Here is a 26,416-nt window from a genome sequence, read left to right as displayed (position 1 = left end):
AGACATCAGTCGATCGCTTAAGTACAGTCATTAAATCTGATTACTAATATTTTTTTATATTATTTTTTCTATGCTCCATCTTTAAAAAAAAAAAATACTCATTCGTATAGAATATATATTTATTTATCCCAAAAAGCAACTTTTTTTTTTTGAAGAGCAATTTATTTTGGTGTATCAGATGAGCCGTTCCAAGATAATACACGATCGGCGTTATTTTCACCATTAAAAATCAGTGGTAAATTGAATCCTACTCAAGAATTTGATTTCGTTAAGGTGTGTAAATATTAGACACGCCTAATGTTTTGTATTTATGTAATGAGTCCGATTTTCATTTTTTCTTAAGGTAGATCAAACTTAATAGGATCGATTAAAATAGACTTTTCGCTTAAGATGTGTATCTACGTGGTGAAATAAAATCCCCTTTAAATAAATTGAAATACAAGAAAACGCTTAAAAATCGTTTACAAAAATTTTATTGAAAATCTAAAATTTCGACGTTAACGATCATCATCGTTAGACGCCGAGGATATAGGTAAATAAATTAAAAAATAAAAAATAATAAGTGCTGAAGATAAAGCAGTACATTGTATAAAAAGAGTATTTTTAATAGTGATTTTTTAATAAGTAAAATATATAGTAAATGTGTGTTTATAATATATAAAATTTTGTTGCGTAAAATATAAAAAAATAAAATAAAAAAAACTATTATTACAGTACTGTTCTAAAATACTTCAAATATTTTTCATACGCTCCAAAAATTACATTTCACATTCCTAAGCACAAGCTTGAGAGTTTCTGCGGTGAATTTCATCAAGCAAAAAAATACACATTCGTTATTTAGCGTTTCGTAAATAGAGCGCCTATCTGTTAACTAATATTTATTATTTCTTAATTTTTCATTTACTTTACTATTTCCTCTCAATTTTGTATTTACCGATGATTGTTTACAATCGAAGTAACCGTGAAGCTTTATCTAAAGAAAAATATCTTGTTTTCAAAATTATTTCACTAGCATTTTAGCATTTTTCTTTATTTGTATTTCCCTTCGAGTAGTTACGATTGATAATAATTACTCTGAATTGCATTGTTTAAAGGAATTGAAACAATGTACGGCGTTCGGTAAAGTTGTTTATATGTGTAGTTTAACTCGCTTCATGTTACTTGTTCCTTTATCTAATACACATGCTTTACCCGTCATATCCTTTTGATTTTACCGTTGTCAGAAGTTATATCGTGTTGAAAATGTTAAATTTACAAGTATCTAACCGTCATTGTCATTTCCTTTATTTCATCGCAAAAATATTTGCAGCTTTAATTCATCAGAATTACAGCGAATGATTTTTCAGATTGCGGTTTTGTGTTTTAATTATTTGTCGATGTCGGTTCAGTTTGATCGATCTTAATATTAAAAAGGAAATACTTAACTCATCACACTTTTGTCGTTTCTTTTCTTAGCGATCCGTTTCGCTTCCATGTCTTCTGTAGCCGCTAATAGCTGTACAAAATTTGTTGTACTCCCTTCCATTTTGTGTCAACTCCTGAAAAACAAGTTTATATTATTTTAAATATGTGTATTAATACGATGCACTTATCTAAAGAAATGATTAGGTATTGGTATTTTTTTTTTGCAAATTTGAATATTTTGTAGTAATCGAATTACAACTTTCAACGCAAAAAGTATTTATATATATATATATATATATATATATATATATATATATATATATAAAGTAAAAGTATTAATTTATATTTTAGTTTTTAATAAAAATATTCGTTTTACATGTTAACGATTCAAAACCTGTTTGCGCCTGTACCACAGATGTGCGGTCAGTTTTACTATTATACTTTCACATTGGACGTGAGATGTAGATTAGCTTTGTCTACCGAAGTGAGAAACGTCTATGCTTAATTACGAAGTATATAAAAATGTTTTAATTTCACCGTAAATAAAATATTAATTCGGTGAGAAACAGAAACGTTTCTCGAATTGCAGTCGTATGGCAGAAAATATCTGTGAATATTTTGACTAATTATTTATATTTGATAATTTATTATGATAATATGGAGACAGTTTAACCCAAATTTTCATTTATGTTGGGATGATTTATGCCGACAGTTTATCAGCTTAGGAAGAAAAAAAAACTAACGGCAAGTCTACCGAGAAATATAACAGGAAGATGATGTTTATTATATTTGGGGCTCTGTCTTTGAGCGTGGAGTTTAACTCGTTTCATAAAGATAAAAAATCGGGGTTGGGCTTATTTTACTCCGCTGTCGCTTTTATTTTAATCTTTTCGATTTCATTTCATTACTGAAATTTCCTTAAGTGTTAACACTTAGGAAATGTGTACTACTTAGGTGAAGATTTCGATTAGTTATACTGCTATAATTTTTTTTTTTTTTTTTAAATCCGGTCATTATTATAAATTATGCCTTCTAGAACGATAAAAATATGAATTACTTTATTTATGTTTTTAAGTATAAGGTTTGACATTTTTCATAACGATACAACATAATCTCCCGTATATGCTTTGAGCTTGTTACATACTTATTATCTTAAAAATCAAAGTCCAATAGATTTTTATTGTTTTTGTTTTAAATATTAGTTTTTTAATATAATTGCTGTTTTGACTTTTTTACAACGGATTTAATTTAAACACAAATGAAATCATAAACGTGAAAATACCGTGATGAACTATGTTCATTAGTAATAATAAATTGCACTTTTTATTTAAAATAAATTAAAAGTATTCAGTAATAAATGGGTGGAGATTTTTCCTTCGTGTTATTACCGATAACGTGTGAATAATTTTAAATCTTTTAAGTTAGTTCTTTTTAATAAAAAAATAATTATATTGAAGCGTGCGCCGATAAACGAAGAAGCTAGCGTACTGAAGAGATAATACAAGTGCCGAATTAGACGATATATAAACATAGTTTAATATATTTGGCGCAGTCCGATCTGGTCGCGCTACGAGAGTTTCTTACTGGCCGATCTTCAGATCTTATATTGAAACGTGTAAGGTTTCTTAGCGGTCAACTTTCACTCCGCGTCTCGCCACTCATTTTTTCTTTCGGTTGTTTATCAATGGCCGTTTCTATTTATAATTTCCTATATTTAGATACTCATTTTAGATTTATTTATTGTTGTGTATTTTAACCAAATTAACAACCTGTTATTTACCAAATAATTACACATATATTTATATATTTATCCGTATTAAGTCTGTTTATATGATAAAATTTATGGTCAATTATTATATTCTTAATAAAATTTATAATAAAAGAAAAATAAATAAAAAATTATAAATTTATGTTTATTCGTAATAAAAGATGTAGGTTTGATTAAAATTTAATTAAGGCAAAATAAAGAGAACAAAAATATAAAAGCCAAAACAAAAATTTGCCCTGATATCGCTCGCCTGGATTCATTTAAACTGTTCTTTTCGCGGGAATACCCAACGAGAGTCTGTAAAAATCCATTTGCTAAATTTTAATCGCGTTTACAGCCTGCCATTGACGCACTATAATTACGAATTAGATAGATAAGTTGTTTCACCGGTTTTCCTTAAAAGTATTACTGCTACGAATGTCCTGTATTCCAAATCCTGAGTAATTAAGATAGATATTTTCGTATATTTCATCTTTTATTGACAAAGATCTGTTTAAATTTAAAAGATAAGTCTAAATTTTAGAAGGTGAAATCTTAATCTTATTTTTGATCTGAAAACATCGATCGATCGACTGTGGTTGATCGATCAGTTTTCCTGTCGTGTTAAAAGAAAATATATTTCTATTTAAATCCTTAAATTGTTTGAGTTTTTAAAAATAAAATAAAAATGTGTGGATTGGATAAGTCAAAAATAATTTTTTATTATTAAAGCGCAGATGTGTATTAAAACTAATTCTAATTGAAATTGAAAAGGGAATAGCACGAATATTTGCTTCTATCCTTTTCCCTTGTTCATAAACGTTTAATAAAAGGTACAGTTAGTTAGTTTATTCGCTATAATGAGCGTTTTTATTTTTTACAGCTTTATTTAGAATCTGTCTAGGACCGACATTTTATTGTATCAGTCTCTTACGTCTAATAGTACACTTCTTAGAAAAAGAGAGATGAAACAGATTCCAGATAATTTTTTTGAAAATTGGACCCCTATTTATTGTTAGTGGTCGTTTCGTTATAAAATGACAACTAAGATATGTGCGCCGTTCCGTTCACTCGCTATTTATGAACATGTAAATCGTAGTGGGTTCCATTTTACCGCTATTAAACCGAGATTTATTCTATTCGTATTAGGTATAAGCGGACTTGCCGTTGATTTTAGAATTTTTTTTTTTAATAGTAACCGTTTTAGTTTCTAAACCCGTTTATTTATCGCGGTGAATGTTCGTCAGGCGGAAGAGGATCGAATGCGTTGATGAAGGTGCCGATGACCGTGAAGGTGAGGCCGAGGGATGAACGCCACGGCCTCCCCGATCAACAAGTGCGAGGCGAGCCTGTAGGGGCGCGGGTGTTCCGACGTACGATCAATACAGGTGGCAGCGACCCGACACCCTTCCTGCTGCTGTACCGTTTCATCGTCCGCACCGTCTCTCGCTCTCGCCCTTACCGTTTTACCGCTAACGGTTTTGTCAGTCATCCTCGGAACATATCGATACAGCTATCGCTACAACGAATATATTTATATATGTTTCGTTAATATTTTTATTTATATTACGAAAGAAAATACCGTAACAATTTTTGTCCGGTCGAGACGACCCTTTCGTATCGGAAGTGTTTTTTTATGTTACGCGCGCTGAATAATCTAACCTTGTCTTTTTCGTTCCGTAAGCTGAATTTAAGATCCTTAAAAAATAACTGAAAACAGTAATTTTTACGTTCCTCGGCCGTTAAAACTGTAGAACGTATGTTTATTTATTCATAATAACAAACGATCTTAGTTCTGCTAAATTTTTGCTCTCGTCACGATCGGTCGAATCATCTTTTCTAAACGAACGTTATGTCGGTCGTCATTAACCCCGGTTCTGTCACCGTTTGTTATCGCTTCACTGTACCGTTGCGATCCGAGAAAAGAGAACTGTTGAATTAAGAGAAACGTGAAGCGTAATAGTTTACTATCGAGCAGCATCTCTTCTCAAAAAAAGTAATGAGATGTACAGAGAAATTTAGAAATGGATGTTTTGAAAAGACGCGCTTGCTCGCGCACATAGTCTAAGAATAAAATAATTTCCTTTTCAGCTATATAAAGCATTATTTCAGTTGCCGGTCGGTACTCTGCAATCCAATTTTATAACTAAAAAAATACGTAAATAGATATTTACGGTCGTTTCAATGATTTTCTTACGTTCGAAATCCCGTATAGGTTAAATTTAGTAAATGAAATTTGACACGCTTCCCGTTATCCAATCAAGCTGAAAGTTTGCACAGAGCTTTGGTTCTGATGACAATATTAATGTAGCGTATTTAATATCGTTCTAAATACAATAGAGCGGCCGTTGTGAAAACATATTTCTTTTTTTACGTACCGATAACAAAGTTTCGATAAATAAGGGTTTGTTGTGGCACCGAAACGATTTGTTACTATAACCTCTACGCAAAACTATGCTATCCAAATTTTTCAACGATACCGTGAAATAATTTTTTATTGAAACCGTGCAATAACCCAGCGCTAGTAGAGTTAGATAGAACGATAAAAAATTATAAACCGGTGTAATTGAATCGGTGGCATCTGAATAAACAAGTGCGGACGGGAGACTAAAAAGTAAATAAACTTTTTAAAAAAAATTTAAACGACGGTTTGTTTTCTTTTAAAACAAAATTGTTCTAGAAAGTAGAAAATAATTTTTCAGTGACTATAAGATAATCAAAATAATTTTCAACATTTGTAAAAAGAAAGTCATTGTGCGCAGATAAATATTGCTGAAGAATTCGAGTAGGTTTTCTGTGAGAATCTATAAAGGTAAAAATGTGAACATAAATTGAAATGATTTTTTTTTTGTTTTCAGTCATTTGACTGGTTTGATGCAGCTCTCCAAGATTCCCTATCTAGTGCAAGTCGTTTCATTTCGATATACCCCCTACATCCCACATCCCTAACAATTTGTTTTACATATTCCAAACGTTGCCTGCCTACACAATTTTTTCCTTCTACCTCACCCTCTAATATTAAAGCGACTATTCCAGGATGCCTTAATATGTGGCCTATAAGTCTGTCTCCTTTTTTAACAATATTTTTCCAAATGCTTTTATCTTATAATCACTGAAAAATTATTTTCTACTTTTTAGAGCGATTTCGTTTTAAAAGAAAACCATCGTTTTAAAACGGGTTTTAGATTTACTTTTCTTTATATTAATTTTAACATTAACATGTTAGCGCATTTTGATATCTGTAATTTAATGTTCAAGTGATAAAAGTGCGATCGACAAATAACAGTTTACGGTAAATTTCTTAATCGTTTAAAGTAGTATGAGAAAACTACTGAATCCAACGGTCGGAATCAAAATTACACCGCTAATATCAAACGGTAATTTTCAATTTCTCCGCATGTGCCACCTCTTAGTTCTGTTACACGTGTTATTTTTCTTTTATTGGAGTGGAATAAATGAACAAATTACGTAAATAATTATTTATTTCTGGATTTTTTTTTAATTTTGGTGTCGTTGATCGGCAACATATAGAATTTTCTCTAATTTTAATTTTTTTTACATAGTTGCCCTTATAAAATGGTCTTCTTATCCTATTTGTGCGAAAAATGTTTCCTTCAATATACGGCTTGACCAAGGATAATTAATAACGTTTTATTCGTTTTACATTTTATTAAAAATAAAGATCTTTTAACGGTTTTCTTTAGTCAGACTTAAGTTTATAGTTTGTATTTTTAAATAAAAAAGGAGCCTATTTTTTCGAGCGTATTTGAAAATAAACTAAATAAAATTCTGAAGAGGAAATTAAGCCGTTGTGACAGAGGCACAGTCGAATTACTTTGTTTCATTTAGTTAGACGTAGCTGTAGCTATTTCTAATTTAAACGTGTAGCTTATTGTTACATATTCCGTGGAGTTTATGTTTTTTTTTAATAAAGGTGGTTTAAGTAAGAGTCGGGTTCTGAACGGTGGAATAATTTTCAATTGCTTTTTTGTTTGTCGAAGTGGACGTGAATATGATATGAATTATTTTTGTCGTTTTACGAGAGGTTATCTCTAAAGTAAAGACCGTTTCGTAGTAAAAGATTTATTCTGAAAATTTTACAAATACTTTTTATTTCTCTTAAACCGCATACCTTGTACTACTTCTCTATATAATCGCCACATGAATTAAGAAATTTATCGTAGCGATACACCAGCTTCAATACACCCTCGTCGTATTCTTCTGCCGCCAGTCCATTTAGCCACTGATCAACAGCGTTTTTTAATTCATCGTCAACCGCAAATCGCTTACCGCTCAAATATTCTTTCAATTTCCCAAACAAATGGTAATCAGAAGGAGCTAAGTCCGAACTATATAGTGCGTGATCGTAAATTTCCCATCCAAATGTTCTCAATAAATCACTTGTCGGACCCGCAACATGTGGACGTACATTATCGCGCGGATTGGTCGGCCGCCCACGTCTTCGATTCTGAATGGCGCGCCGTAACTTACGTAGAGTTTCGCAGTAGGCTTCTGAATTTACAGTCGTTCGACGCGGCATGAAATCGATCAGCAATATGCCAAACCGATCCCAAAAAACTGTGGTCATTAGCTTGCATCCAAATGGCTCTGGCTGTTTGGACCTTTGTTGGTCTGGTTGGTGACTGAGGATGACACCGTTTTCGGACGTTTCTTTCATTTATTACATTTTCACCGTACACAGCAACCAACTGCCTAAGAATTACAGCCGGCAACGTTTTGATGGTTTAAAAAACGTATAACTCCACGTATTTCACAATCGGCGGCAACTTTGATTTTCCTATTCATTTTATAACTATTAACTCACACGTAATCAAAGATAATACAACGCGACAACTTACGAACAACAATGCAGCGTGTACATTACTGGCGTGGTCATGAACGACATTGGTTCTCTAACCTTAACGAGAGAAATTTTCCAGCGGTCTTTACTGATATCCTTCGTATCCAGTGAATATTTAAAAAAAAACGCCATTGTTAGGTATATTCTAAGAGTTTAGAATAAAATAAAAGAAAAGATGTTCGTGTTCACGTACATATGTTAACGACTTATTTTCAGACTTGTCTATCTCTGTTAAATTATAAATTCAAATCTTAACAGATAGAGAGAGACGTTTAATAAAATCTGGTGAACATTAAACCTGTTTTTTACGCGATAATTAACTTGAAGAAATATTACATTAACAAATTTCAAAAACGGCTCCCGTTCATTCTCTTGAATAAATCGCTACGCCGAACTATTACGCTAGTAAAATGATCTTTTATTAAAATCGTAAGCATTTTATTGTATAAAAATATTAATTGTTTTTATTAATTTTGCATAAAATAATAATAATTAAGTAAATTTAATTATTATTTGTTGTGTCTGAGATTTATAAAGAAAGACTGAACTTTAAATAATTTTTATAGTAAACAAAAATTTTGTGGAATGATATTTGTTCAAAAAAATATTGTTGAACTGATTACCGACTAAGATTGGTTTTACACACACATATATATTTTAAATCCTCTTGATCGATTAAACAATTTATTCTGTTGTAGTTAATTTATATATTTGTTAAATTCACAATAAAAATTTGCAGAAAAAAATTACCAGAAAAGGATTTACATAGTGAAGGTATGGTTTTTCCGTGTTGAAATGTCTTAATTATTTGTTATTTTGTGTAAGTAATATTTTATTTAAAATTTTTACAGTAAAAATCTTATTCAGTAAAAATGAAGAAAAAATAAGAAATTTTAAAATGAATTTAAAAAATAAATAATTAAAACATTTTCACCCTGGAAGAAACATTCATTACATAAATATTTTTTGTTTGTACAGTAGGCCAAAATAAAAACACATTTGTTCCTCCTTTCAACAGTAGTTGGGAATAGTGTAGTGTTATTATTCCTAAACAATGTTAAAAACAGTTACAAGTTATATGTGGGTTTTAAGTATTCTTAGTGATATTTATATTCTTTTTTTTAGTTTATTTTATATTTCAAGATTTTATTTCTAGTGGTATCAGCAGGAATAACATTTGAATGGAAACGTTTATTTCATTTGATGATCGTTTTTTGCCCTTTTTCATTCTTATTGTGATAAGAGGTTTGATTTTTATTGTTATTTTGAGGATCAATTTTTCATATTGAATTTTCTATTCGAGTGGTGTTTTGTGTTCCGTTCTGTCGCTTGTAAATTTGGGCTATGGAAAGCCAATAAAGCCAACCTTAGTTACTCGTTCGCCCTGCCACTCATTGGAACGTCTTCCTTAACTCAACCCGCCTTGTCCTTGTCATATCACCTTGTATTGTACTCATCGCAGATGGGAATTCATTGTATGCATCTTCTACTATTTACAGCCGATCGTCGATATCGACCATTAATTGGTTTTCTGTCTTTTTTTATTTAACGTGGCGGTTATCTTTCATGATAAATTCATTCATTTTTATTTTATTTTAAGATCTATCCCTTATACCTATTCGTAAAATCGTATTTCCACTTTGCACTCCGTTTCTGTATCTACAAATCGTTCTTCGTTTTTCTACGATTTTGTTATTTAATAAATTACCTCCTTAAATATCGAATTTGACTAAAATAAGTTTTTTATAACGTTATTTATGTTCGGTGAAGTAACGGCATTACCGATTTTATCATCGATAGTTTTATTTAATAGTTTTTGTCTATATTTGCATAATAATCTACGTTAGTTAAGATGACTATTATTAGTTCTCTAACAGTTTACAAGAATGACTGATTCCAAGCAAAGTTTTTTGTATTATTTAATAAAATAATAATAGTAAGAATAAATAATTTAATAACAAAGTACGATCAAATAATATAAAACTTTGCGGTTTGACAGAGTAGTATGAAACATTTTGTGTAAGTTCCATCGGAAATATAGAAATTTATTTTTTAAGGTTTATGAATTTAAAAAGATTCAACTTTGAATTTTAACCAAAATTTTCGTGTTTTTATTGTGAAATATGGATTTTTTTTTAGAATGGAAAATTGCTTAAATTAATCGTCGACAGAATATTGATTACTCTAAAAAAAGTTTATTCCCTTGAATATTTCAGAGAAACATTAAATCAGGCTCTGGAGCGCAGTACGGGGCCGGACAAGTAGAGCCTATGCTGGCGACAACTATTCGGTCATAAGCATAACTTAACTAAAAAATTAAAAACACTTTTGTCTTATACTCCGCACAGAATTTGTTACCTTCATTGCTTTGAATTGTAAGTGTGCATTTAAAAATGATTCGTCATCAAAATTGAAGATATTTTTGCCTAAACATTTAATGCTAAAATAATGCTAATAGAGATTTTTGCTTAAGATTATTTGCCGTCTGAAAGATATCCAAAATTAAAAAAAAATTCCATTTCATTATTAAAAATGGAGTATTTAAAATCTTATATTTTTAATTTATTAAATCTGTTTTCTATATATCTGACAGAAATTATTGTAAAAAAATTTTTTTTAAAGCTTCAAGATAACCTTTCAAATGATGTTCAGTGCTTTCTATCATGACTTGTCAAATACATGTAATCATAGCATTTCTGCATACTTGTCATCTTCAAAAAAAAAAAAATATATATATGTATCAAGGTTAAGTTTTAGATTGTGATTTTTCTTAGTTACAGTAAATTTTGGGAAAAGTTGACTTTTATTTTTGTATAACTTGTTTGTTTGCTATTTCAACAAATATGTTAATAGAATTTTTCTCATGTTGTACAATATAATAACATTGAACAAGACCTAGTTTGCATTGCTGAATGTCTTTGGCATATTTTGACATATGCAATTTTTTTGTTGCTATTCTAATGTAGATAACTATGAACTAAAATATTTTTATACATGGTGGCTGAATAATATTTTGCCTGGATGTTTACGTACCTCTATATAAGTTTTTAATAGTTTAAACTATTAGTAGATTATAACTAAGCTATTTATATGTAAAATTGGATTTAAGCAATTTTGAATTTCTGGAGTGATAAGTATCATATTAAATTACCTTAATATGGTTTTTTTATTGTTCCTTAGTAGCAGTTAATATTACTGAAAGTTATTTATTTATTTGTTTTGTTTTTAATTCACGTCAAAAGCCTAAAAGTTGTAGACAAACTATGTTGTCATCTTTCATTGTGTCACCATGTGTATTTTTTTATGGACATACTCTTAACAAAATTAAAATTTAACTATTGCATTACAGAACATTAGTTATTTCATCCCTTCTGACAAAAGAGTAATTTAATCATACTTTGGATGATTAGAATGTATATACTCACATATAAATATATATATATATATATATATATATATAATATATGTTGTTCTCCTTCCCCTCAAGACCATTTATCATTCACCAGAAATGTTGACATGATATGGTATAACAATTGTTTCAGTAAATTTCATTTTAATATTTATTAAGTTGTAAAGTAATTGAGTAGGGGAATTTTATTAAAAAAAAATTGTTGGATTTTCATTTTTTTAGGTACACTCCTTTTTTTTAAAGTCTATCTCATTCAGGCAGAAAGTAGTACATTATGAACCTGCCTTGTCTGTCAACAAATTTTCATTACTTCTTGCATCTCACTTATGTTGTGTTGCATTGAATGAAATTATTACTAGTACTGTAAATTTGGCTACCGGATGAAATTTTGTATACTAATCAAAATACAAAAAAGTATGTTTACAGTCATGAATCAGATTTACCAAGATACATAATTTTAATTTGCTATTTCTTATATGTGTGTTTTTTGAATCTCAGTTTACCAAATATTATAATTAGAAAAATATAATTGTTACAGGCTTAATTTCAATTAACACTTATACATGGTCATTAAATTTGCTACTTATGTTTTCATGAATAAATAATAAAAATGTATCTAAAGTCAGCACATATCAGTGTACAGGAAAACTCTAAGTTTTTGCAAACCGTAGTTAATTGCATTTTGATGTGTGTTGTGTTTTGCTCAGAAAACATTTAAACAATACTCAATCCAGGTCAGATGCCTAACATGATTGATCGGTCGTGTTAGGCATTTCATTTGTAAAAGAAATGCCCAATTAGTAATTATAAATGTACTCTTTACAAAGTTTTAAGAGTAAAAGATAAATCCATATCTGACAATCTTTTTCTCTTTCAAATGTAGATGATGAGTTTTTCTACGTGGACTATGTTTTTATTATTGTAGGCAGAGAAAAAACTAGAGGAGTCAGACCGGGCTTTTTCTGACCAGGAAGCATACTAAACCGCCTCTTGCAATCCAGTGATAGACAAGCCCAACAAGTTTCCCTCGTTATTGAATTTAATTTTATCATGACCAAAGTAACCAAGCTGCAAGTCCATCAAAATCGGCTTATCTCTTTTTTCAACATAATGCTTCAAATTTTGGTCTGTATGCTTTATGAATGGATAATAGTAGTTGATCGCTTGTTGAGTAAAGCGAGATCTCTTACTTATAGCACTGACTGAAGAGAATTTCTGTTCTTTATTTTATTGAAAACTTATAATTTTTTTTCACATGTTGAAAGCTTCCCAATAAGAGAATAGTCGATAGGAAAATAATTTTCATTATCAAAACAATGAATAACATACATAAAATCATATAGAAGACCAACAAAAAACACAGACTGATATACACACACACACACCCAGGAGTATACAAAATAAAATACAGTGATTGTGCTAAATATAACATTGACCAGACTTGATACAAATTCACCCGCTGATACAAGCAATGGATATAGGCATATTATACACAACAGAATCAACTTTTTTAAATGTTTTCATAGAGAAAGTTTATACAAATTTTATAACTGTAAAATACAAATTTTACTCATTTTTTTTAATGACTATCATCAACAACAATTTTTCTGGAAGCTCTACTAAAAAAGGTGCTAGCTCTTTTAGGCTTTTGGAAGAAAAAATTCATTTAATTTAGAAATTAGTGGTTAAAAATTAAATTATTTTTAAGCGTAACCATGTTTTGAATATTTTGTTCATTGAATTCAATTACTGAATCAATTATTTTATTTGAAACTTACTTCTCATGATGTTTTCAAATTTTTTTTTATCCATTTTTTTCTGTTCTCTTCAGAAGTTTTACACACAATTGCTGGTACTTCATTCTACAAAATATATTTATTTAACAAAATTTTTAACAAGTATTTTTTCTTTTATTTACTTTGTAACATAACATTTTACGCATAAAATACGTAATGTCACGTAAGATCCATTATAAATGATTACATCTCAACAAATTAGCAGGTTTTTTTATTAGCCGTGGAATTGCTTTGTGAACTAAAATTAATCAAGTATTGTACAGTTAAGTTAAAAGATTATGTAATTGATAATATTTAAATTTACAAAATTATCACTCGTAAAATTAGTTGTTATCAATAATGTTTTGTGTGGCAGAGGTTATGATGATTATATTTCAAGTATCATAATAATTTTCACTCTTGTTATAAAAAGTTTTATAAGACTGCTTCCCTTGTAAAAGTGTTTACAATTAATTGCAAGATTCTGTCTTAATTATCTTTTTTACTGTCTTATTAATTTTATATGGTTATTGTAATTTTATTGCCAGTTCAGTTTATTTGCTTTTAAATCATATCAGAATTATTTTTCTCAACAGAGCGTTAATAGTGATTCTGTTCACTTGATCAGACCAATATTGATTGAATGATTAACACATTAAATGAATTAGCTGATAATAGTCGCATGGAGTTGACGTATAACTGGGATTTAGTGCCCTGTGTGATAAACTGGCCGATCCATGATTGACACACTTGGAGCCTTATTCACCATGTGTATTATAGCACTTGCTCATTATTAATGGTGGTTGGAGAGATATATAAATTTTTAAATGTAAGCAACTCACTTACATCACTGTCCGTAGCGTATTATTCATTTTATTATGAAATATATTGTTTGTTCAATTGTGAATTCGTGAAATTTTGTTTCATTAAAAATTTTAACCCTCTAGAGAGATGGAAATGTTAACAGAATTTCTCTATAATTAGAGAAGTTCAATATTGTGTATTGTTTAAAAGCTTATAAAATTTAATTAATTTTGCACCTATATGAAATTAACAGTTCCATTTATGATTTGACAATATATTCCCTTTTAGGAATTATATTATTCTGAAGAGTTCATGGTATACTGTATATCTCCTTCAAACAGTTTCTCTGCTGTTTTGCGCTTGGTTTTAATGGCCTTAGAAAATTATTTATAGTTTTCTCATTTCATCTCATTTTGTATTTTTTTACTCAAATCTTTATTATTTCACCTTGTAAACTTACTTGTTATGATAATTGTGATACTGGTACAATACGGACATAGTTACTTTGACTTGACTTTAACTTTTACAAAATGACGATCAGTTTTTATGTATATAATTTAAATATGTGAGTATTATAGTTTTATGTATTTCAATCATAAATTATAATCCATTCTGAAATGGCAGAATAGCTGAAAGTGCTTGAGGGAAATGAATAATATATTGGTAAGCAGTTTTTATTATATATAATAATTGTATTTTACCGATGGTGCCATGTTAGAAAAACTTAATCAAAAATGGTTGGTTAAAAACAGATAAATGTTTTTAATTGATGGAAACAGTCATATACTCACATATATCCTTCAAAACTTATTACTATCATTAAGATTCCATTTCTTTTTTAATTTTAAACTTATTATTATTATTTTTTTTTTTTAGCTATTAGTTAAAACATAGCTTCTCTTTACAGTTTAACTCTATGACTGAGACCATATAACCTGATTGCTGTAATCTGCATTTGCTATGTGATCGCCAATAATAATCAGAAGATGACAGTCTGTCTGAGTTAGTTTAACGGTTCTTTCTCTGAGTGATCCCTTAAACTTCACCTTATAACTCATAATTTCTAAAGCACGATTAGAATCCATGTCTGCTCGTGTGTGCGTTTCATGATCCATAATTTAATTTGGAAACCACCACATCTGAAGCCTATAGGCTTCAGATATGTAATGAAATATTGTTTTTACCATTACTGCTACCTCTGTTAGTATATATTTATTTTTTTAAAGTAAACATTTGTGGAGATAGAGTATGATGGCAGGGATTAATTTGCATACAAATGTCTTCTTGTAAATTTCAGATAAAGGAATTCTTTGGTCGGGTCTGATGCATTATTATGTGCCTTGAATATAAGATAAAGTATACTCATCTTTACTCTTCAAGCTCCACCCAGTAGAGTAGTTACAGCTGTTACCACATCTTTTGATACAGTTTTTTGAATATTAGTTGCTATTTGTTATATTCAACAATTTTTATATTAAATATACTGATGGCTAAAATAATTTTATTAACATACTCACCCATATCACAGAATAAAAATGCGTATTTTTTTATTAACCGCTTTTTTATTGGTAATATTACAATAGAATTATGACACCAGTGTAATGTAATGCTGCAATTATTCTGTGGTACAGCACACAATGTATAATTGTGCAGTACAGTGTGGCATAGTATAGGAATAATAGTACAGTGTGTTCGGAAAGTTGCTGTGCAGTATGCTTTAGAATTATGTGGTGCAGTCTGTTCTTTCGGTGTTAGTTTGTTATCCCATGGATTTGTTGGCCGTTGCTCAGTAATAAACCAAGACATCAGTTGTTGAGTTATGATTGAATGTGCTTCATTTCGTTTTGTTGTTTCGTTTAGTGGAATTAGTTACGAGAACTGTAGTGGTTCTTTCCGTAGAGAAATGCATTTTTCTTCTGAACACATATTTCGTGAAGATGCATATTTCTGAAAAGTTTCCACATACTCTTGTTTCTCATTGCAGTGTAGTTCAATACTGCAATTCTTGTTGTCCATGAAAATGCAGTTATTCCATCTCATTATTTTCAAGATTATCTCACTCTTCTCAAATCCTGGCTTACAAGTTGGAAAATAAAGATAAATGAAACAAAGTTGAAGCACGTCATATTCACCCTTCGAAAGGAAAACTGCCCAGTTGTTTCTATCTTTAATATTCCAAGTTCTCAAAATGTAAATATTTAGATTATCATCTGGCCTTAGTTGGGCAAAACATATCAAATCTAAGCGAATGCAGTTAGACCTAAAGTTTAAAAACATGTACTGGCTAATAGGACACAGATCTTGGCTCTCAGTAGAAAATAAATAATTGATTTATAAATCCATCTTGAAACTAATTTGGACTTATGGGCTTGAATTGTGGGGTACAGCAAGCAGTTCCAATATTGACATACTTGAACATTATCAGACAAAAACACTGCAAAAAATGTTAAACATACCTTGGTATATAAGCAGTAACCTCATATATGATTTTAAATTACGAACCGTTAGGCAAGAAATCTCTCTAACAGCAATATCAAAATCATTTGGATCGGCATCCAAATTATATGGCAGTCAGATAACACTATCAATGATTTTTGAAGATTAATTAGAAACAGTATCCTTGATTTGATAGATCGATTCAATTAAGTGGTTTTATAAACCAGCTTTACAAAGTCCTCTTCAATTTCATTTCTTTTCGTTGTTAACTTTTAAGTTACAGACCACTGGGTCTGTAGCTTCTTAATGTTCATTCCAAATTTAGCTTATTTACTTATTGTTCAATTTTAACTCTGAACAAATTGTAAAATACTGTAATGTTTTAATAAAAAAAAATTTTAAATCTAATAACTTCTGATTTTTTTTTCATATTCTTTTTTTTGTTATTATTGAATAATTATTAATAAATCAATATATTTAAATTAAGAAAAAAGTTAAAAAGGAGATGAAGTCTGATTCCTCCTCTTAATAGATCCAAATATTTCTTTGATTAAAATTTCATTTGGCTGTAACTCTGGAACCAGTGAAATTAAGTACCACTTATTATATATCGTTGAAAAGCTCTCAGTGAGGACTTATTACTGCGTTAAAAAAGTCCAAATTCCAAATTTTTTTTTTATTTTGGGCTTTTTTTGGACACTTGGTTCAGTCGATTGCAATCAAAGGGGAGGTGCACAACTAGATATTACAACAGTCCTAAATTCAAAATTCCAACATACTACGATTAATAGTTTTTGAGTTATGTGAGATACATATGTACAGACGTCACATCAAAACTAATCAAAATTGATTCAGGGATGGTCAAAATGGATATTACCGTTGAAATCTGAAAATCAAAATTTTTCACGATCACAATACTTCGTACAAGGAAGTAAAAAATTATTCATTGAAAGAGAACAAAAATCTATTTTTAAAACATTAACAGTCAAGCAAATGAAAAAAGAAATCATTATAGTTTATTCTAAGTTGATCTGGAAAAGAGATTATAAAATAAGAACTTCAGTAGTTTGTTATTTTCTATAATTATCATTTTTATGTTGTGCCGCTTTAAAATTTAAGCAAGCATTTATTCCCAATAAACATGAAATACTTTTTTTAAATAATAAAAAATAAAACCGAAACATTTTATAAATTAATATAAATGAAAAAAAACTTTGTGTACAAAGAAGTAAATTCAGTTTAGAGGAAGTTGCATGAGTCCACCCAGAATATATCATGGACATATCTGTTCACAATATTCATTCAGAAAATTGACCAATTATTAGTAATTTTCATGCTCTGAGCCAATTTTATCAGTAAATTTAATTAGCATAAATGAAAAAATAATTATTCTTTTTATTCAGCATATCATTAAGCAATGACAGGAGATTTAACGCGCAGTAAAATTACTATTTAATTGCAATAAAAGTGCTGTTATACAGACATACTAAAAACCCAAATCAAAAATGTTCCATCTATGTATACTTATCATTGTAATATATAATGTAATACTTTTACTATTAGCAAAAATCATTTACAGAAATTTTTCCACATTCTTGAACATAAGTTTATGAAAATATAATATTTACGCAGTTGATCTATTAAATACATTAACTTAACGGAAATATTTAATTTAATTTAGCAGAAATATTAAATTTTATTTAATAAAAAGACGTTCATTGAATTTCAAAATGAACACAGGAAAAGATAAATAAAGGTTGTAAACATCACATCTGGACCAGGTATAGTTCAAATTTTAAAATGTTTTCTACAAAGGATCTGGGGGTCTCCCTACATATTTACTCGTACACATCAAAATATTTCTGTCATTATATATTAATGCTACTAAATTATAAACAACTGAGACGTCAGTGGCATAAAAATATATATACAGTTTAGTATGTATTTTACTCAATATATCTTTAATTTTAACATAAAAATTTTTCAATATATTAATTTCAGTATTTGAATTTTATGTTTTATTTATTTTAATAATTTTAAAAATCATAAGAATTTTAACTCAAGCTCTTTTTTTCCACTGTAACCCAAAATTGCACTTTTTTGTTTTGAGGGTTTAATAGGAAGAGTTTTGTTATAAAAGACAAAAAATTAAAACCTTTAAATTAAAATAGCTTATGTAATGTTTAAAATCTTAGTTTAATGTATAACAGTGGCTCATGTATCATAATTAAATATTGCGAAATGACCAGTTAATTGTAATATATTTTGAATTCCACAATGCAGTTTCTGCTAAATTGATGTATTTATTATGTACTATTTTATATTTCTCCGACATAAATGTTTGAATTTAATTTGGCAGAAATATGAGAACAAAAATAACATACTACTACTTCAGTACAAGGCTTAATTTTGGATTTATATGAAATATAAACAGTATTTTGTTTTCTGTTTAATTATGGCTCGAATGCTATGATTTTTTTTTTAGTTGCTTGATATTTGACACTTTTTTATTCTTTGATATTAATCTATGTAAGGAGACTATTAAAGTATTAGGAAGTGAATGTTGGTCTGTTAGTAGAGATGAAAGAAAGAAGATGGATTATGTAAAATTTTATTGATTGTAGCGAAATTCAGGAAGAAGTTTAAAAAATTATTCATCAGAGAATAAACAAAAAGCATAAATTTGGGTTTTGGCTTGACAAACCCAAATTTACTCATGAGTAAATAAGACTGTTTATGATCGATAGTAAAAGAAGGTTAAAAAGAAATGAGAATGGGGATTAGGAATAGTGAAAGAAGGTGTGCATTTGTCCCAGTACACTGGATGAGAATGAGTTGAAAAAGAGTTCTGTTAATTTTTATTTTTTAATAGAAAAAAAGTTGCATATTGTGCTAGAGAATATACTTGTAGAAAATATGTTGAATGAATATTGTGTATCTACAGATTGTTTCTGTTAAAGAATTGAGTTCCATAAATTGTATGGTAAGGAAACATAAACATGTCAATGAATGTTGGGGAGAGAGTGAGGAGAAAATGATTTTGTATAAGGAAAAATAAAAGAAAATGAATTGAACACGGGCTGGTGAGGAATGTTGTATTTTGAATTTGTATATGGAAAAAACCTCAAAAACATAAAAATAAAAAGATCGTATGACAGAGTTAAACAGATGTCAAATAGCATTTCTCAGTAGGAAAAATGCTTGAATTTTTGTGAAGATTGAGTACAGTTTATTAATTGATTTTTTTTTCTTCATTACCTCTCCTTTTGACTTTCTCTGGTTATAATTTGCTCATCATCCTCCTGACAATCTTCTGTTGGGGTGCACAGTATTATAATTTTAACAGTGTGTTGCTGTGTCTCTTATTTTGATGATGTTAATTATAGCTATCCTTAATTCTTTTTATTCATCTGAATATTACAGTAACAGTTATTTTAGAATAATCGCATTTATTTTGTATGAATTTATTTTTATATGAATTTTAATTTTTACTTTTTTAATATTAATTTTAAAATTTATTTTGTTTGTTCCAGCTGGACAGATTTAAAGAACCACCAGCTTTCGGTCCGATGTGTGATCTTCTTTGGTCAGATCCTCTGGAAGATTTTGGAAACGAGAAAAATGCAGAACATTTCAGCCACAATAGTGTACGAGGATGTTCTTACTTCTATAGGTAAGACAACACGCTTTCATTTAGTTAAATTTTGTGCTGATTTATTATTCTTGATCCATAATCTTGAAAAGAGTATTTTTTTTTAGTATTATATAAATTTATAAAAATTTAATATATTGTTGAAGTTACTTTAATATCTGGAAAAACAGATAATCACAGATTTCTTTCATAATTGTTCTTTATTGTTAGTATAAATTAATTGTTGTAGCAGAGAGAAACAGATTTGAAATAAAAAGTCCAAGTAATAGTGAAAATAGTGTTTAATATTTGTAATTCATGTTGTTCATGTGTTATATTATTACCCACCTTATATTTTTTTTTTTTTTTTTTTTTTTTAACTTGTATGTTTAAAAAACTTCATGAAAGTAACTAAGATATCATCAGAATCTGCAATATTATTACTGACATGAAAAGGAAAAAAATTAATGATTTTTAGCAGGGTTTTTTTAATATATTAATCTTATACATTACAAAACAAAATTAATTAGATGAAATTTTTTATTTTAAATACATGAATTATAATAGTACTTTTAAAAATTAGAATCTTGTGAAAAGAACAGTGTCTCTGCTACAGTGTGTTGATATACTGTTGTTTTCCGTATCTGCTTTCCCAAATTGCAGTCTGATATTAAAAATGTGTTCCTCCAGATTTTTTAAATATTATTTATTTATTCTTTATTTTGTTTTGGGGAATCCCCATACAAAAATTCATAAATACAATATCATATACATACAGATATATTAAACTCTGAAACTGCAAATAAAAAAAATATATGTGTATAGAACTATTAGATTAATCAATATAAATCCATCAAGAATTTATGACTACAATTCAATACTAGTTTCTAATTAGTCAATTAAATTTACATCCCCCACATTACTCCTTAAATATACCAAAATTTTCAACAGTAAATACAAACACTTCATTGAATCACCAAACAAGGTTTATAATTTTTAAAGTCCCAGTTCATAATATTAGTTAATGATTTTATGGACATTCTTTACAATAAGTAAATCTTGTAAAAATTACATCCCAGGTAATGCCATGGTAATTATTTCCATTTATTTATTTCTGTCAATTTACTTTCTTATCACATCAATATAGCTTATCAAACAGTGGACAAATCAATAAAAAGTAAAGAATATCACTCAGTGAGTTAAAATTGCACAAACATACAGAGTCACTGGAAAATTTGTAAAAATTTTCATTAAAAATATTTTTCCAATTCTCATTACAATGGTTCAGACTTCTTTGCTTGTAAATACTACCGCCGAAGGAAGTTATATTTTTATAAATGAGATTAAATTTTGAGTTTATATTATCCTTTTCATCCCGTCAACATTAATTAATTGTACACTTTCTGACTCGCTGGATGCCTATTTAAAAAATTGTTTCTTGCTATAGAAATAAATTTAGTTTTTGAGTAAACCAATTATAATACAGTTTCGATTTCCATCTATATCTATCAGTTCTTTCTAAACATAATATTGATAATTTATACAATTCTGTGGCTTTAGTTTTACCACTAGTTAACATCTTTTTTAGTTCTCACCATTTTGAATGAATGATCTGCTTCTGTTTCCAAAAATCAGAACATATAATCAGAAACATTTCAACCCAATGTAAAAAATAAATTTAAAAAGCTGACTAGAGATTTTAAATCAATCTTGTGACAAAACATAGATATAGGCACCGAAATACAGCCATTGGAGCCATATTTCAATACAGGATATAAAATTTACCAAATCATCAAATAATTTAGTTTTTGTTACCGTGAGTCTGATTTTAATTTTATTAGAATATGTCTCATTTCTTTAGATGTCAACTTTGCCTTCTTAACAAATTCATCCTCTGTTATTAAAATTTCACCAGAAGACAATATTAACCTAAATAATTAAACTGGTTGCACATTTTTGTTCATTATTATTGCAGAATTCAGGCTCAATATTTCTTGTTCCACCATCTCCTAAACAGAATTATTATTTTTTTGTGTTTATCATTAAATTATTAATGGAACAGTATTCCACTAAGAAGTTCAAATTTTGTTAGTGATCTAGCTCAACTGTATCAAAGACCACCACATCATTTACATGAAATCATGCCAAGAGTCTGTAATGTTAAACATATTTATTCCTTGACAATCATTATGCCAAAATACAGAGATTAAATTGCTAATATAAATACCAAAAACAAATAAAAGACTTAAGAGAATCACCCTGAAGTATCGCTGTTAAATCTACCCTGTACTCTGTTCCATTTCTGCTGTCAGCACTGAAGTTGGTCAGTTGTAAATACTGATTAAAATATTTAAAATCCTAGTACTTATATCATGTCTATACAAATTAGGCCATAAGTTAGAATAACACAATATATCAAATGCATATTTAAAGTCAGTAAATGCAGAGTAAACGCTTCTTTTTTCTCTTTTTTTGAAGCAAAGGGCTATATCAATAATTGAGGGCAGTATAAACGTAATATCCCTACAACTCCTGCCAAGTCTAAAACATATTGTTTTTCTGGCAAAATCTTGTTTTGTTGACACCCAACTTCTTGTATTATTACCTAGAAAACAAGTAAAAAATTTCAAATTTAAACCTTATATAGGTTATTTGCATTTCCCTTCTTGAAGGTATGAAAACAAAAATGTCAGTCCAACTATCCAAAATCTTTTCACAATTAAGAAACACTATTATACAAATAAAACAAATAATTTTGCTGTTTAAATCAATACTCAAGACATCTATGCCTTATGCTTTACCCAATTTATAACCTATAACTGCTTTTTGTAACTTGTATAGTGTAGTATCATTATCTGGCAGACTGATATGTAAATGTAATCAGAAATTACTTTTCATTAATTACTTCAGATGGATAGAATGTTTATTTAATATCTTAATTAAAAAAATATTAATATCTATTTAATGTATTGTATATCTATTAAATTTATTAATGTATGTTGTATGTATAACTATTTAATGTATTTAATATCTTTTTAATGAATTTAACTATCAATCAAAATTGATTTGCATCCTGTATGTTACTATTCACAGCATCCAACATTTGTATTCAAAACAACTTATTTGTTTTAATAATTACCCCCTTTTGATTGCAATCGACTGAACCAAAAGTGTCGAAAAATCTGGATTTTGGACTTTTTCTTAACTGCAGTAATAAGCCCTCATTGCTCACTGAGAGCTTTTCAACGATATATCATCAGTATCATCAGTGGTACTTATTTTCATTTGTTCCAGAGTTACAGCCAAATAAAATTGTAATTAATGAAATAGTTGGATCTTACAAGAGGGACGGCACATCGGTTCGAATCCGACTTCATATGCATATATTTTTTTTTTTTTATTTGTTTTAAATATATTGATTTATTAATAACCTGTGATTGTAAAACAAGTTTTAACAATAAATAATAATTTTCAATAACAATAAAAAAAAAAAATATGGAAAAAGTATCAGAAGTTATTAATGAAGTAAAATTCTATGTACTTTTCATTTTACTTCAAAAATTTTTACAATGGAAGGTTAATAATTATTAACCCTTCAGGCAGGGAGCACGTGAATGTCACGCGCATGTTAAGTTGTATGTATCGGCGGGTGGACGTGACAGTCTCGCAGCACGCAGTGCTTGCTTCAAAACGTCATAACATTGCCATCTCGTATTGTTTATTTGTAAAACTGGCTCTGTGTTATCACGAAGCTTCGTTCTTCCCCTCTGAGTTTTTATAACTGCGTAGGATTGCATATCGGTGATGAAATACGATTTTGTTCTATGAAGTTGAATGCTTTTCTTTCAGTCAGTTGCGTCAGCTGTGAGTAAATGAAAATGGCCGGGTCAAGCACGTCACATAATCTTACATCGGAACAAATGATTGAATGTTTAGATGAGACGTGTGACAGTAACATTAGAATATTTGATAGTGGTAGTGAATTTGATAGTGATGAATGTGATGAAGATTTTGTGCCAGAAAATCGTAATGAAAATAAAGAAGATTCTGAACAGGGTAGTGGCGATAGTGATGATGATATTGATATACAACTGAAGCATTCAAGAAAAGACATAGATTGGAGATGAGAAAAAGTGAATGAATCTTCTGCTGAAAATTTGGTTTAAATTGGTATAATAGTTTTGAAGCAATAACTTTTTACTTTTAGTACTGTAATACAGCTGCTGGTTGGGCATTTAAATTACCGGCAGTAGGGTAGGGGTTTAAAAATTTAAATACCGGCTTGAAGGGTTAATAAATCAATATATTTAAATTTTTAAAAAAAGTTAAAAAATATGTATATGCATCAATGTGTGCATGGTTACGGATCCGACAGGTTCTCATTTATACCATGTATCTACTTGAGTGATGTGAAACAAAATTAATATATAAACTATAAATTGCTGATATGGACACTGCAAAAAATGTGATGTAATGTGGTGGTGCTCACCACAATGCAGTTGTGTAACTGTCCACTTTATTAAAGATTTGGAGGATCGTATCTTACTTTCAAATGAGATAAGTTTAAATGAATGCAACAAAAATGTGTTGCATCAGATTTTTTGGATCTTAGCAAACCACTAGCTCAATCACGCACTTCAAACCTGGTCAAAAGATTTCCATATAAATCATTCATTTTGCTGAAATATTATCACTAACAATAATGCCAAGTAGTTATTTACATTCATTTCCACCTATTGTAAATACTCCTTTTCCTACTTGTGTCTCTGATAGTATTATATCACAATTGAAAATAATAATCAGAAGATGATCAGTCTGCTCCAAAATTAGTGTTGAGTCAAGTCATAAAGTATGATATCAATACTCTGTCCATAATGATAGTCAGTCCCTCTTGGTGTAATATTTGTACACTGAGTAGACATACCTTTCTCAACCAGACTTAACCCAGTTTAAAACTGTTTCTGTAATGTAAAATAAAACAAATAAAGCAGTAAAGTTTATTTGGTGTTAGTATGAGGGTTAGTAAAAAATTATCTACTATGCACTGTGCAAGCACTATATATTTTAGAGTTACATTAACAGCAGTTGTGTGGCCATGAATTGATAAGCAAAGATGTCACATGATTACTTCTGCAAAGGCTTGATTGTTGATTAGGAAAAGAAATAGAAGATCTGACTTCCTCTAGTAGACATCTTAGCCACTATTTTGGTATTTTGTGAATCCCTTGACAGGAGGAAGATTTGTTAATTGTATTTTAAATAAATTGATGGGAAAATTTTTCACTAGGTTCAGAATTAAAAATTTCAGTGGTTGCATAATAACATCCTCGTAAACAAAAGAATTGTGTTGAGTTATTAAGTTAAATTGACAGTTCTGTTGTCTGATTTGGTAACGATGGAAATTATTAATTTTTTAAGAATAAGAGACCATTCTTTTTGACAAAGATTGCACATTATACATATAAATATATGTATGTACACAAGAATAAGGTAATATATTTAATTTTCTCAGTATAGGTCTGTATGATTCATTTCAAGGACACCAGATAATGATCTGAAAGATTTATTAATAAAAATTTTTAAGGTAGATGTACAAATTCTTTTAAATACTAACATGAATATCATCAATACAATATCCACAGAATATTTGCTCTTTATATTTAAACCACAAGTTTTAACTTCCTGGATATCAACAGGAAATTAGAATATCGATATATTAGTAAAACTTTTCAAGGTGAGTAGCTTAGTTTGAAATGTATCAATATTACTGTTGTCTGAAATACTGAAAAAGAAATCATTAAATTCCTCTGCTATCTGAATAGAGGTTGAGATAGCAGAAGTAGAATTCTTTTGTATTTTTTCTGAAGTTATCAGGCCTGTTTTATTTTCAGATCTATTTTCGTTTTTGATATCTGCCCTTGTGGTTTTAGATTTATTGTTTGAATTAAATATTAGATAACAATCTTTTAGCCATACATTAAATCTGCTTTCATAACATGTTTTGTGCAAAAAGAGAACAAAAATTGGGTTTCCTATGCTTTCTTTCTTTTTCCTGTTTAGCCTCTGGTAATTACCTTTCTGATAATACTTCAGAGGATGAATGAGAATGATATGTGTAAGTGTAAATGAAGTGTAGTCTTGTACAGTCTCAGTTCAACCATTCCTGAGATGTGTGGTTAATTGAAACCCAACCACCAAAAAAGACCAGTATCCACGATCTAATATTAAAATCTATGTAAAAATAACTGACTTTACTAAGACTTGAACACTGGAACTTTCGACTTCCAAATCAGCTGATTTGGGAGGGTTTGCTATACTAATAAATGAATGTGATGTGCACTTGGTCAGA

General features: G+C 29.1%; 1 protein-coding gene across 5 annotated transcripts in view; it reads left to right on the top strand.

Annotated features, from left to right (window-relative positions):
* Window positions 1-26,416, top strand: part of LOC142322336 (serine/threonine-protein phosphatase 2B catalytic subunit 2-like) — a 552,551-nt gene that overhangs the window by 434,057 nt on the left and 92,078 nt on the right. For all 5 annotated transcript variants that reach the window (XM_075361295.1, XM_075361299.1, XM_075361298.1 and 2 more), the window contains exon 6: window positions 19,970-20,109. In XM_075361295.1, coding sequence (XP_075217410.1) covers window positions 19,970-20,109 — 140 coding nt within the window. The remainder of the gene's footprint in view (window positions 1-19,969; window positions 20,110-26,416) is intronic.

Source organism: Lycorma delicatula, chromosome 3 (assembly GCF_047948215.1).
Source record: "Lycorma delicatula isolate Av1 chromosome 3, ASM4794821v1, whole genome shotgun sequence".
In the NCBI taxonomy this organism is placed as follows: Eukaryota; Metazoa; Arthropoda; class Insecta; order Hemiptera; family Fulgoridae; genus Lycorma; species Lycorma delicatula.
The sequence above is the reverse complement of the archived record's forward strand: the minus strand, read 5'-3'. Positions and strand labels throughout refer to the sequence as shown.